The following is a 13,118-nucleotide window of genomic DNA, read 5'->3' as shown; positions in this document are numbered from 1 at the left end:
GCTGTCATGAAGAGCCTGCCCGTTCCTAGTCCTTGTGTCTCCCATGATGACTTACTCTTCCTGTCCTGCCGTCCACCAGATCCTTGCCTTTATTTATTTATTTATTTATTTATTTACTTACTTACTTACTTATTTAAGATTTATTTATTCATTTATGATAGAAAGAGAGAGAGGCAGAGACACAGGCAGAGGGAGAAACAGACTCCAAGCCGGGAGCCTGACGTGGGACTCCATCCCGGGTCTCCAGGATCGCACCCTGGGCCAAAGGCAGGCGCCAAACCGCTGAGTCACCCAGGGATCCCCAGATCCTTGCCTTTAATAAAAGAACAAAGATGCAGGACTTTCGTTGTAAAACTCACCATAAAGCTATTGACCAAGACAGCATGGTAGAAGATCAATGAGACAGAGAGTCCAGAAATGAAATGGCATTATTTATGGTCAACTAATTTTTGATAAAGGTGCCACGGTGGTTCAGTGGGGGAAAGGGCAGTCTTTTCAATAAATAATGCTGGAATAATATTCCAAAAACAAAACGAGAGAATACCAGCCCTCACCGCATGCTACACATAAAAGCTAACTCAAAGTGCATCATACACCTAAACATAAAAGCCAAAACTACAGAACTTTCAGGGGAAAGAAGGAGAATATCTTTGTGCCCTTGGATTAGGAAAAGATGTCTTAGACATGATACCAAAGCACACACTGTTAAGACAAGAAATGACACACCTGGACTTCACCAGAATTAAAAACTCTTGCCCTTCAAAAGATACTGTCAAGTAAACGTCAACTTTGAAACTGAAAAGACAAAAGTATTTAAGAATCATGTATCTGCTAAAGAACTTGCAACCAGAATATGTAAAGAACCCTTACAACTCAACAATAGACAAATGGCTAAATTTTTAAATGGGCAAAGGACTTGATTGAACATGTTTCTAAAGACAGACAAACGGCCACTAAGCATGTGAAAAGATGACTCGTGTCACTAATCCTCAGGGAAATGCAAACCAAAACTACAACGAGATAGAACTTTCACCCCCACCAGGATGGCTAAACATTTAAAATCTGGAAATACCAAGTGTCAGCGAGGATCTGGAGAAGCTGGAACCCGTATCCCTCACTGGAGGGAATGCAGAACAGCACAGCCACTTTGGGAAAGCAGTTTAGAAGTCTCTTAAAATGTTACACACGGAGTTACTATACGACCCGGCAATTCAGCTCCTAGGTATACCCCAAAGAGAAACGACACAAGAACTTGTACACGAATGTTCACAGCAGCTCTACCCACAATCACCAAACGCTAGGAGAAAACCCAAATGTCCACCAACCAACGAATCAATGGACAAAACACAGTATTTCCAAGTAACAGAATGCTCCTCAACCATAAAAATGCATGAACTGCAGCACGTAGGTGAACTTATGCTAAGTGGAAGAAGCCAGACACAAAAGACTACACATTTAAAAAAGATTTTATATATCTGAGAAAGAGTAAGGATAATCAGGAGGGAGGAGCAGAGGGAGAGGGAGAAGCGGGATCCCAGGACTCCGGAATCACGACCCAAGCAGACTCTTAATGGACGGAGCCCCCCAGGCGCCCCTAATAAAGGCAGAACTACAGAGCCAGGGAGCAGATCAGTAGTTGCCCGAGGCTGGGATGAGGAGCGTGGTCCAGCCCACACAGGCACAAGGGAACTTTTCGGGGTGATTACGGTGATGGCTTCACAACTGTAGGGCTTTTGCGTCTGGCTTATGGCCCTGAGCACAACGTCCCCAAGGTTTGTCAACGTTGTAGCAGGTGGTGGCACGGCCTTCCTTTTTCAAGGCTGAATCATATTCCACTGCATGGATGCACCATGTTTGGTTTATCCTTCATCCATCAATGGACAGTGGGTTCTTTTTAACTATTACGAGTCACACTGTTGAGAATGTGAGTGTTCAAAATCTCTTCTAGTCCCTACTTTCAATTCCCTTGGATATCTCCCCAGAAATGGGATTGCTGGGTCATATGGTAATTCTACGTTTGATTTGATTTTTTGAGGAACCAAAGAGGCCTTTTTTTTTTTTTTTAAAGATTTTACTTATTACAAAGAGAGAACAGGGGCAGGGGCAGAGGGAGAGGGAGAAGCAGACTGCCCGCTGAGCAGGGAGCCCAATGTGGGGCTCCATCCCAGGATCCGGGGATCAGGACCCAAGCCGAAGGCAGATGCTTAACTGACTGAGCCACCAGGGCCCGCCCCCCACTCCGACACACACAGAGGCCTTTAAATGACCTTTTAGTTTTTCGACCTCAACAGCATCCAACATCTGTGAAATGCAGCTGTATGCACATCTGGGAGTCTATTCTAGCTCGAGACTGTGCCTCATGGACGGATGAACTCCCGAACCCCTGGACTCCCGGGCACAGCGGCTCAAAGCCCTTCTCGACCTGCTGGGAGCCTCGGGGTCTGCCGACCTTAACTGGCTCTTTCAAACACTGGGCTTCCCTGGCCTCTGTGACGTGCCTAGGCCTCATGCCTTCCACGGTGCTGCCTGCACCTCACTGCTCTCTTTCTGGTCCGCCTGTGAACTTTGTCACCCGAAGCTAAGTGCTGGACAGGGGCTACTAAGTCCCTCCAGGTGTCACACTCAAACCCAAGACTTTGCTGCCGGTTCCTCCCTGGGGAAGAACCACTGGCTGTGTGTGCAGATCCCACCCCCGCCACCATCCCCTAAGACGGGCCTCTGCTGAGCAGCAACTGGCCAGGTCACCATCATGGCTCCAGGCTATGGAATCCATAGTGAAGTCACAGAGGCCGGCCATAGGCAGGAACATTCTGGACATCCAGGCTAGAGACTGTTGTCCCCCTAAGAGCAGGGGGGCGGTGACCAAAGCTGATAAAAAGAAGTGGGAGATAGAAGTGGGCACTGCCTTCCTGACGACAGAGATGGGTGAAAATGTGTGGTGGGTGGAAGGCAGGGGCTGGGGGCGTGAGACGCTTCAGCTCCCGCCTGGGGTGATCCGGTCTGCACACACTGGGTGGGGGTGAACACAAGGTACCGGAAAGCAATTTGTTACTAACACGGCCAGCAAGACCCCGAGCTGACCCCACCCTCAGCGCCTGTCCGGCTTCGTTTCCTTCTACGGCCCCCGCTTTTTTTTTTTTTTTAATTTTTATTTATTTATGGTAGTCCCACACACAGAGAGAGAGGCAGAGACATAGGCAGAGACACAGGCAGAGGGAGAAGCAGGCTCCATGCACCAGGAGCCGACGTGGGATTCGATCCCGGGTCTCCAGGATCGCGCCCTGGGCCAAAGGCAGGCGCTAAACTGCTGCGCCACGCGGGGATCCCCCCGCTTTTCTTTACACTCCAGCCCCAATGGCCTCCAGGCATTGCTCCCTCGGATGTTCCTCCCTCCCCTGCCTCGTCACCTCCCACCCCACTGGTCAAAGCAGCCTTCCCTGACCGCCCCCTGACTAGGTGGGCCCCCCAGGCCCCCCCACAGCTGGACACTCCCAGCCCTTCACGGGACGCAACTGTGTTTTCCTGAATGGCTGGCTGTTCCGTCCCAGGAGGCCAGATGCCCCGCAGGCAGTAAGACGAGAGGCCGAGGACTCCGCACACCATGACCTCACGCAAGACGCGGAGTCCAACAGACACAGGTCACCGACCAGAAATGAAAGCCCGAGGTGGGGGGCTCCGCGGGCCCTGGGGGTGGCCTCCCAGGCAGGGATGCCAAGGAGGCTGGGCCAGCCCCGGGGTCCCTGAGGTGGGCTCGGGGTGCTGGGGGCGGCTGGCCGGCGGCTGGGAGACAGGTGGGGGCTTACCGAGGTGGGCGCGGGGCTCAGAGGTGCTTGGTCCTTGGGGGGTCCACGGAGGGGCCTCGGGCCTGTTGCCCAGCTGCCAGCTTGCTCGTGGGGCTGCTGCTGACCTCCACCCTCGGGGCCGGGCGTCTATCTGTCCACTGTCCCTCCACCCTCGGGGCCGGGCGTCTATCTGTCCACTGTCCCTCCACCCTCAGGGCCGGGCGTCTGTCTGTCCACCATCCCTCCACCCTCGGGCTGGGGCATCTGTCTGTCCACTGTCCCTCCACCCTCAGGGCCGGGCGTCTGTCTGTCCACCATCCCTCCACCCTCGGGGCTGGGGCATCTGTCTGTCCACTGTCCCTCCACCCTCAGGGCTGGGCGTCTGTCTGTCCACCGTCCCTCCACCCTCGGGGCTGGGGCATCTGTCTGTCCACTGTCCCTCCACCCTCAGGGCTGGGCGTCTGTCTGTCCACTGTCCCTCCACCCTCGGGGCCGGGCATCTGTCTGTCCACTGTCCCTCCACCCTCGGGGCTGGGCGTCTGTCTGTCCACCGTCCCTCCACCCTCGGGGCCGGGCATCTGTCTGTCCACTGTCCCTCCACCCTCGGGGCTGGGCGTCTGTCTGTCCACTGTCCCTCCACCCTTGGGGCCGGGTGTCTGTCCACCGTCCCTCCACCCTCAGGGCCGGGCGTCTGTCTGTACACCGTTCCTGCACCCTCCTGGCTGCAGCGTCTGTCTGTCCACCGTCCCTCCGCCCTCCGGGCTGCGGGGTCAGTCTGTCCACCTGCGGCCTCCCGTGCGTCTCTGTCTTCCTCTGTCCGCCATGCCTGTCTCCTCCTCACCCCACCCCGCACCGTCCCCCACTTTCTGCACCCGCTCCCCCCATCCGAGCCCCAGCCCCGCCCCCGCCGTCAGCCACCTGGGGTCTCACCGCCCCCGAACCCCGCCTGCCCACAGGCTTCCGCTACTGGACGTCCAAGCGCGACGGCGAGGTGGCCCTGCGGCAGGAGGACGCCTTCACCAGCCAGCCGCCCGTCACCGTGCACGACATGGTCATGAACACGGCCATCAAGTACGCCAACTGCATCGCGCTGGGCTCCAAGCACAGGAACGGCTGGCACCTGCTCACCTACGTCGAGTACTACGAGGAGTGCCGGCGCGCGGCCAAGGCCTTCCTCAAGGTACCACGTGCGCTCCGGCTGCGGGCCGCGCGCCGCCGCCCCTCTGCGCCTGCGCACTGCCACGCCTGCGCCACCGCGCCTGCGCGCCACTCGCGGCTCGCCCCTCTCAGCACACGCCCCTCCTCCTCCTGCGCCCCTCCCACCGACCCGCCCCTCCTCCTCCTGCGCCCCTCCCACCGACACGCCCCTCCTCCTGCGCCCCTCCCACCGGCCCGCCCCTCCTCCTGCGCTCCTCCTCCTGCGCCCCTCCCACCGACACGCCCCTCCTCCTCCTGCGCCCCTCCCACCGGCCCGCCCCTCCTCCTGCGCTCCTCCTCCTGCGCCCCTCCCACCGACACGCCCCTCCTCCTCCTGCGCCCCTCCCGCCAACCCGCCCCTTCTCCTCCTGCGCCCCTCCCACCGACACGCCCCTCCTCCTCCTGCGCCCCTCCCACCGACCCGCTCCTCCTCCTGCGCCCCTCCCACCGACACGCCCCTCCTCCTGCGCCCCTCCCACCGACCCGCCCCTCCTCCTGCGCCCCTCCCACCGACACGCCCCTCCTCCTCCTGCGCCCCTCCCACCGACACGCCTCTCCTCCTGCGCCCCTCCCACCGACACGCCCCTCCTCCTGCGCCCCTCCCGCCAACCCGCCCCTTCTCCTCCTGCGCCCCTCCCACCGACACGCCCCTCCTCCTCCTGCGCCCCTCCCACCGACCCGCTCCTCCTCCTGCGCCCCTCCCACCGACACGCCCCTCCTCCTGCGCCCCTCCCACCGACACGCCCCTCCTCCTGCGCCCCTCCCACCGACACGCCCCTCCTCCTGCGCCCCTCCCACCGACACGCCTCTCCTCCTGCGCCCCTCCCACCGGGGAGGCCTGAACTGTACCTGCATCCTTTCCTCTGGCTCCGCCCTCACCTGCGCATCCCTGCTTGCATCGCTTAACCTCCCTCACCGTGGGCTGTCTCTAAATGCCCGTGATTTTTGTGCTAGAAAATTACTTAGGCTACATTTGTGAGCATAACATCACGTACAGACTTGGGGAAATACTGCGTTGTGTGCATGACGCTCGTGGAACATTATGTGTTAGCTGTACTTCCATTTTTTTAAAAATTACTCATCCTCACCACGCTTCAGTTTCCCCATCTGTAAAATGGGAATTTTATACATATATGATATTCAAAATAAAAAAGTTACATATGGACATGTCCATTTTATATTTTATTTTTATTAGATTTGGTACCAAACGTTTTCTATTAGCATTTTATGTACAAATATATAAAATAAAATATAAAAACACCTAGCACAAGGGTTTGTTAGGAGAATTCAGGGAGTTTACACATATCAAACAGCCCCTGGCTCACCCTGAGTGTGACATCAGCTTTAGCTATATTCTTCTGGCTGTTGTTGGTAATGTGTCTCTTCCCCAATGTCTCATCTTTTTTTTTTTTTTAAGATTTGTTTATTGATTGGGTTAAGGGGGGCAGAGGGAGAGAGGATCTCAAGCAGACTCCCCACTGAGCACAGGGCCTGACCCTGGACTCAATCTCAAGACCCTGATATTATGACCTTGTGGTTGAGCTAACTTCACAAGTTGGATGCTCAACCGACTGAGCCACCCAGGGGCCCCTCAAAGTCTCATCATTTGAGTGAGGTCACCCCGATCACCCTGGGTCCTCAAACTCACCACCACCCCCCGCCATGCTATCATAGCCCCTTCAACAATTTTCTGCCCAGCTCTCATAGCCACATGGTAACATGGTTGTATAACGTGTTTGTTTAGTTGGTTAGTTCATGAGGGCGAGGGGCCAGACACCTCATGCAGTGCAAGCCCCCAAAATCCAGAGCAGCACCAGCCCCTTGGGTATGTCTTCAATGAATGACTGCCCATTTATCAGATTAGGAAATGGGGATATGAGACCTCTAGGGACTTGTCCAGTTAATGTAACGAACAAGTATGAAGGAAGTAGACAGGGAAAGGGGTAGATGAGCTGAGGCAGGGTTGAAATCTTACCATGGGGTGGCCAGTCAGAACCTCTCTGAGAGTGATAGTTCAACAAAGACTTAAATAACTGGGAGGCAGGAGGGGGCATCTAACTATTTGGGGGTATGTGTTGCAAGCAGTGGGGACAAATGCACAAAGGTCCTGGGGCAGGACTGTGGCTGGTGTGTTGGCTGAATGGCAAAGAGGCCCATGTGGCTGAAGTAGAGTGAGTGAGGGGGAGAGAGGGAGGTGGGGAGGGCAGGGAGTACTGAGAACAGGTCTTGCTGGGCCTATGGAGCTTTTGCGAGGAGTGAGATGGGAGCCATGGCCGGCTGTGAGCAGAGGGGTGTGCCGGGAGTTGGGTGCTCACAGGCACCTTCTGGCTGCTGCAGAGAGAACAGAATGGGCGCAAAAAGAGAGACCAGTTGAGGTTGAGATGAAGATGTCTTGGATATGTACGGCCTCAGGGGAGGGGATGAGAAGTGGTCACATTCTGAAGGCAGAGCCAACATCATTTTTTGATGGTCTGGGTATCTGGGAGAAAGAAAGGTGCTGAGGATTATCCAGATTTCTGGCCCCTGCTGTTAACTGAGACTGCGGAAGGCAGGGTCGGCAGAGGGGAGTGGGCAACTTTAGTAATTCTGTTTGGACCATGTTGAGTTTGTGATGTCCTATTTTTTAAAATATTTTATTTATTTATTCAAGAGAGAGAGAGAGGCAAGAGACACAGGCAGAGGGAGAAGCAGGCTCCCTGCAGGGAACCCTATGTGGGACTCGATCCCAGAACCCTGGGATCATGCCCTGAGCCGAAGGCAGACGCTCAACCGCTGAGCCATCCAGGCGTCCCTGTGATGCCCTCTTTAGACAAGGACACCAAGAGTGGCAGCTGTACGCAGGAGTCTGCAGTGGGCAGGAAGGGCCCACCTGGGGAATCCCCTGGTTCTGCCGAAATGGATGAATGGTTCACCCTCTTGAATTTTTAAGTCAATCCAACGTCAGCACAAATAATCACGTGGGTATCCAGGGCTTGAACTATGCAGATGTTCACCCCAGCATTTTATCTAATAAAAGTGAAGAGGAAAAAGGATCTTACCTAAGTATCAACCAGTAAGGGACGGAATGTCACTAGATCATGATATTTTTTTAAAGATTTTATTTATTTATTTAAGAGACAGAATGAGAGAGGGGCAGGGAAAGAAGCAGACTCCCCACTGAGCAGAAGCCCCCCCCCCCCAATCTGGGGCTCAATCCCCGGACCCTGAGATCATGACCCGCGCTGAAGGCAGACGCTTCACCAACTGAGCCACCCAGGCACCCCTAAATTATGACATTTCTATATTACACAGTATCATAGAGGTGTTACATTTGATACCATAGAGAAATATTTAAAGGCTGGGAAAATAGGATGTGTGGTTTTATGACCATGGCAGTTTATGAAAATATAGACCTACCGCTGCCCTGATTTTGTCAAATTAAAAAAAAATATTGGGGCGTGGGTGCATTTTGTTTGTATTTCCTCAAGGTTCTGCGATCCCTGTATTACCGACATTTGGGGCTGGATCATTCTTTCGGAGGGGTCTGTGCTGTATGTACCTTAGAGGATGCTTCTCAGCATGCCTCGTGCCCCCCCCACTCGATGTCAGCACCGCTCCCTTCCCCCAGAATGCCTCCAGATGTTGCCCAAAGTCATATGGGGAGGCGGGATCATCCCTGTTGAGAACCACAGCTCTGGGTGACTCTGTGGTAGCCTGTAATGGGGACGGATGGGCTATTTCACCAGCCAACAGAAGCACAAATGGCCAACAGAGAAAAGGGGGCCCAAGGTTCTGAGGCTCCCAAGCAGGTAGGGGCAAGTGGCGGGGGAGCCTGCCCATGCCTCACGAGGGCTTCCTTCCCCAGCTGGGCCTGGAGCGCTTCCACAGCGTGGGGATCATGGGGCTAAACTCACAGGAGTGGGTCATCGCCAGCATCGGTGCCATCATGGCAGGGTAAGAGGGACCTGGTGTCTCCCTGGGGTACAGGGGGTCGGGCAGCCTCCCACCCAGCAAAGCCTCATCCTCTATCTTGAATCCATAGGGGCCTCACGGAAGAGCCCCCAGTTCGGGAGCAGACGAGGGCTCCTGCTCGGTCTGGGCTCCATGGGATTTGTCAAGGGCTCAGCCCTGGGCGCCCACCAGCCTTCCTGACATTCTCTACCCGTCGAGCTCACACACATCCTGCGAAGCCGGCTGCCCTGAGCCCTCCTCCAAAAAGCCTTCTCCACTCCCCAGGGTTCTCCAGCATTGAGCCCTCCCCGACTTGCCCAGACCATAGGGGAGCCCCTAGAGGGCAGGCCCCATGCCCAAGCTGTCCCCGAGTCCCACCTTCGAGCAAGGCGTGCCGTGGGTGCCAGGGCATGTCCTCCACACTCTGTGCCCTGCCTCAGAGACTGTCTCTCCTTTGGTAAAACCAGCCTCTGGGCAGCCTTGCAATCCACCAGTGGGTCCTCACCTCTTGGGTTCTGCTTCCAGAGGCTTCTCTGTTGGCATCTTGTCCACCAACTCCCCAAAGGCCTGCCAGGTCATCGCCGAAAGCTCGGAGATAGACATCTTTGTGGTGGATAATGACAGACAGCTGCAGAAAGTCATCCAGGTTAGTGACTCTGGGGCCTGTGGGCGCCAGGGGGCTCGCCTGGGGGAGGGCACAGTTAGGCAAAGGCACAGCCCCTGCCTAGTAAAGAAAAGGGGTCCAATGAGCAGTGCGCCCACCATCCATCCCACTGGTACCCACAAGCTGGGAACCGTGGGCTCCGTGGATGGATGGGTCTGGGGCCCCAACGAGGTGCCAGGCATGTGCTGTTCCTGCCAAATGGCCCTCGCACTGCTGGCCGTGGCAGGTGTTCGCGCCTGAGGGAGTCAGAGCCCGCCCAGTGCTGGCTCCAGAGCTGACCCCCAACACACCCCAAACTGGGGCTTAGATGTGCCCACTGCAAGGTGATCCTCTCTTCCCACTTAAAAAAAATATTGTGGTAAACTGCACATAATATACAATTTACCATCGTAGGGCTTTTTAGCGTATCGCTCAGTGGCGTTGAGTGCATTCCTAGTGTTGTGCAACCATGACCTCTGTCTGGTTCCAGAACATTCCATCACCTGAAAAGGAAGCCCTGTGCCCATTAGTGGGAACTGTTCATTCCCCCAGCTCTGGCCCCTGGCAACCACCGACCCACGTTCTGTCAATGTGCATTTGCCTGCTCTGGGTGTTTCATCTTAATGGAATTGTACAACAGATCCTGAATTTCCTTGGGTCCAGGGCTGATCCAAGTGAGGTGGTTCTGGGTGTGTGGGCTCCATGGCTCAAAGGCCACCTCCACTAACGCTGGGTCCTAGGACGAGGTGTTTGGCTTCCTGGTGCCTCGGTTTCCTCACCTGTAAAATGGGAATGGTCATAGGACCTGCCTAATGGCTTTGGTTCCAAGGATGAACTAAGTAAACCTGAAACGGGCTAGGACAGAGCCTCTCAGCGTCGGTGTTCAACGCTAACACTATTGTCAAAAGGATCATCAATGGGATTGTCATTCCGATTTGATCTTTGCTCCTAGGAGGGATGGGGAGAGATCCATGGGCATACGGGGCACCCAGAGGAGGTGGACATCAGGGTTATGCCCACCCACGTTCGGCCGCCCCGAAGGAGGCTAAACGTCTTCTCCTCCCTCCCACATACCACCTATAACTCTATGCCATAGGGAACCAGTAATGGTCCTACAGCTGACACTTCTGTGCCAGTCCCTGCCCGTCCTGCAGCCTGAGCTGAACCCTGTGAAATGGGGACCCTAAGAGGACCCATGACAAGTGGACAGAGGCATGTAGGCAAAGACGGGGCCACCACGAAACACCCACTGGGATGTTAAACAAGATCCAGTTGTTTTTCTATGATTTGGATGAACAAAGAGTGGTCCATCCGTCCCACCAAACAATAGCAGTGACGGGGCTGTAATCACGCGGCTGCATCTGAAATGTGCTGAATGGTGGACACCGGGGGGAGGCCACCCTGTGTGATTTCATATATGCGAAGCCCCAGCAAAGGCAAAGCTAGGGGACAGAAGTCTACATCAGGAGTTGCCAGGTTGAAAGGAGGAAACGGACCACGAAGGAGCCTGAGGAAACGCTATGGGGTGATGTAACTGTCCCAGATCTTGATTTAGGTGACGGTCACACTGCCATGTTTGTCAAGACTCCTGAAACTATACAGCTAAGAAGGTGACTTTTACTGCATGCCAATTATTCCTCAATAAATCCCAGCCTCCGTGGGTGAGATCATAAGATGGTGCAGCCACCACAGAATGCAGCGTGGAGATGCCTCAAAACTTTACAGCTACCAGCAATCTTCTGGACACTTACCAGAAAGAAGTGAAGGAAAGATCTCGAAGATATCTTGGTACACTCAAGTTCACAGCAGCAGTGTTCACAGTACTCAAAATGTGGAAATAACCCAGATGTCCGTGGATGGATGAACGGATCAACACAATGTGGGCCATCCACACGCTGGGATATTGTTCAGCCCTAGAAAGGAAGGGGCCCCGACATCTGCCCCCGCGTGGATGGACCCCGAGGGCACCGGGCTCAGGGAGGGGACCCAGACCCAGAAGGACGCCTCCTGCAGGACCCCACTCCCAGGAGGTCCCCAGAGGAGGCCCGTCCACAGAGACAGAGAGGAGGTGGTGGGAGCCAGAGGTGGGGCAGGGGGCGGGAGGTCAGTGCTTCCTGGGGACGGGGTCTCCGTGTGGGGAGACAGAAGGTTCTGGAGATCTGTTTCACAGTAGTGCAAATCTACTTAACACTACAAACTGTATGCTTAAAAATGGTTGAGATGGTAAGGTTATGTATTTTTTTACGTATTTTTTTCAGCAATCAAAATTTTTTATTTTTTTTAAAGATTTATTTATTTATTTGTTCATGATAGACAGACAGATAGAGAGAGAGAGAGAGAGAGAGAGAGGCAGAGACACAGGCAGAGGGAGAATCAGGCTCCATGCAGGGAGCCCGATGCGGGACTCGATCCCAGGACTCCAGGATCGCACCATGGGCCAAAGGCAGGCACTAAACCACTGAGCCATCCATTTTATTAAAAATAAAATTTTTAATGTTTATTAAATAAATAAGTAAATAAACCCAAGACAAGGTCTGTACAGGGTTTATGTGGCCTGGGTCATTGTCCACCTGGAAGGGGAGCCCCTGATGACGTGGGGTTGCAAACTCAGATGCCCAAGGGGACCAGCAGGTGATGAAAATAATGACACTCCTACTGCCCGGCTCTCCTCGCCGGCTGCTCCTTCGTGTCCTCCTCCCTTGTCCGAACCGGAACCAGAGAGCCAGGCCCAGGCAGGCAGACCGCTGCTCTTCGTGTCCTGTACCTTTGCTTCCCCAGGTGATACCTACCTGCTGGTGCTTCCCTACGTCTTTATCCCCGGCTTTCCCAGGAATCACACCGGGATGCCTGTCCGGACCTAAACTCCCGATCTTTCCCCCCAAAATCTGCTTTTTCCTCCGTGTTTCCCATCTTGGGTGGCAGCAACTTCCTCCTCTCACCTGCTCGGACCCGAAGTCTGGCTCCATTCCTGAGTCCCCTCTCTCAGGAAGTCCATCCTGCTGGCGCTGTGTGATCCGCACCAAAGATGTCCACACCCTAATCCCCCGGAACCTGTGATCCTGGCACCTCCTGTGGCCAAAGGGATTTCGCTGATGGGATTAAGATTAAGGCCCTTCAGCCCGGAGATGATCCTGGATTATCTGGGTGGCTCCCCTATAATCACGAGAGCCCTTCAAAGCACAGAATTTTCTCTGGCTGGAGACAGGAAATATAAGGCTGAAGAAAGCAGAGGGATTCAGAGCCAGAGAGGAACTCCAACCCCTCACCCCCACCCCCACCCCCGCTTAGGCTTTGAAAATGAAGGAAGGGACGAGAAACCAGGGAGTATGGTGGCCCCAGAAGCTGAGGAGGGCCCCAGAGCCAGCCAGCAAGGAGACAGGCGGACCGCAGGCCTGTACCTACAGGGAACTGAATTCTTCCAACAACCTAAAGGCGCCAGTTCCCAGATGAACGATCCTGCCGCCGAGCCTCCAGGAGGAACCCAGCCTTCGCACACTTTGATTCTGGGATTACCAGATTCTGAGCAGAGACCCCAAGACCCGCCCCCCCCCCCCCCCCCCCCACCG

The 13,118-nt window shown here is 55.0% G+C and overlaps 1 protein-coding gene and 1 long non-coding RNA gene across 6 annotated transcripts in view; one reads left to right on the top strand and one right to left on the bottom strand.

The window, feature by feature from the left end:
* Positions 1 to 4,835, bottom strand: part of LOC144290750 (uncharacterized) — a 54,238-nt gene extending 49,403 nt beyond the window's left edge. The window contains exon 1 of one of the 2 annotated variants that reach the window (XR_013358296.1): positions 4,701 to 4,835. This is a non-coding gene — a long non-coding RNA (uncharacterized LOC144290750). Of the gene's footprint in view, positions 1 to 3,803; positions 4,537 to 4,700 lie in introns of those variants that run through there. The other variant, XR_013358295.1, reaches the window with a different exon arrangement.
* LOC144290749 (long-chain-fatty-acid--CoA ligase ACSBG2-like) overlaps positions 2,794 to 13,118 on the top strand; it is a 20,859-nt gene continuing 10,534 nt past the window's right edge. The window contains exons 1-5 of one of the 4 annotated variants that reach the window (XM_077860298.1): positions 2,794 to 2,925; positions 3,549 to 3,638; positions 4,739 to 4,962; positions 8,824 to 8,912; positions 9,435 to 9,555. In XM_077860298.1, coding sequence (XP_077716424.1) covers positions 3,602 to 3,638; positions 4,739 to 4,962; positions 8,824 to 8,912; positions 9,435 to 9,555 — 471 coding nt within the window. In that variant the 5' untranslated portion in view covers positions 2,794 to 2,925; positions 3,549 to 3,601. Of the gene's footprint in view, positions 2,939 to 3,548; positions 3,666 to 4,738; positions 4,963 to 8,823; positions 8,913 to 9,434; positions 9,556 to 13,118 lie in introns of all 4 variants that reach the window. The other 3 variants (XM_077860296.1, XM_077860299.1, XM_077860297.1) reach the window with 3 other exon arrangements.

This window comes from Canis aureus, chromosome 19 (assembly GCF_053574225.1).
Source record: "Canis aureus isolate CA01 chromosome 19, VMU_Caureus_v.1.0, whole genome shotgun sequence".
In the NCBI taxonomy this organism is placed as follows: Eukaryota; Metazoa; Chordata; class Mammalia; order Carnivora; family Canidae; genus Canis; species Canis aureus.
The sequence above is the reverse complement of the archived record's forward strand: the minus strand, read 5'-3'. Positions and strand labels throughout refer to the sequence as shown.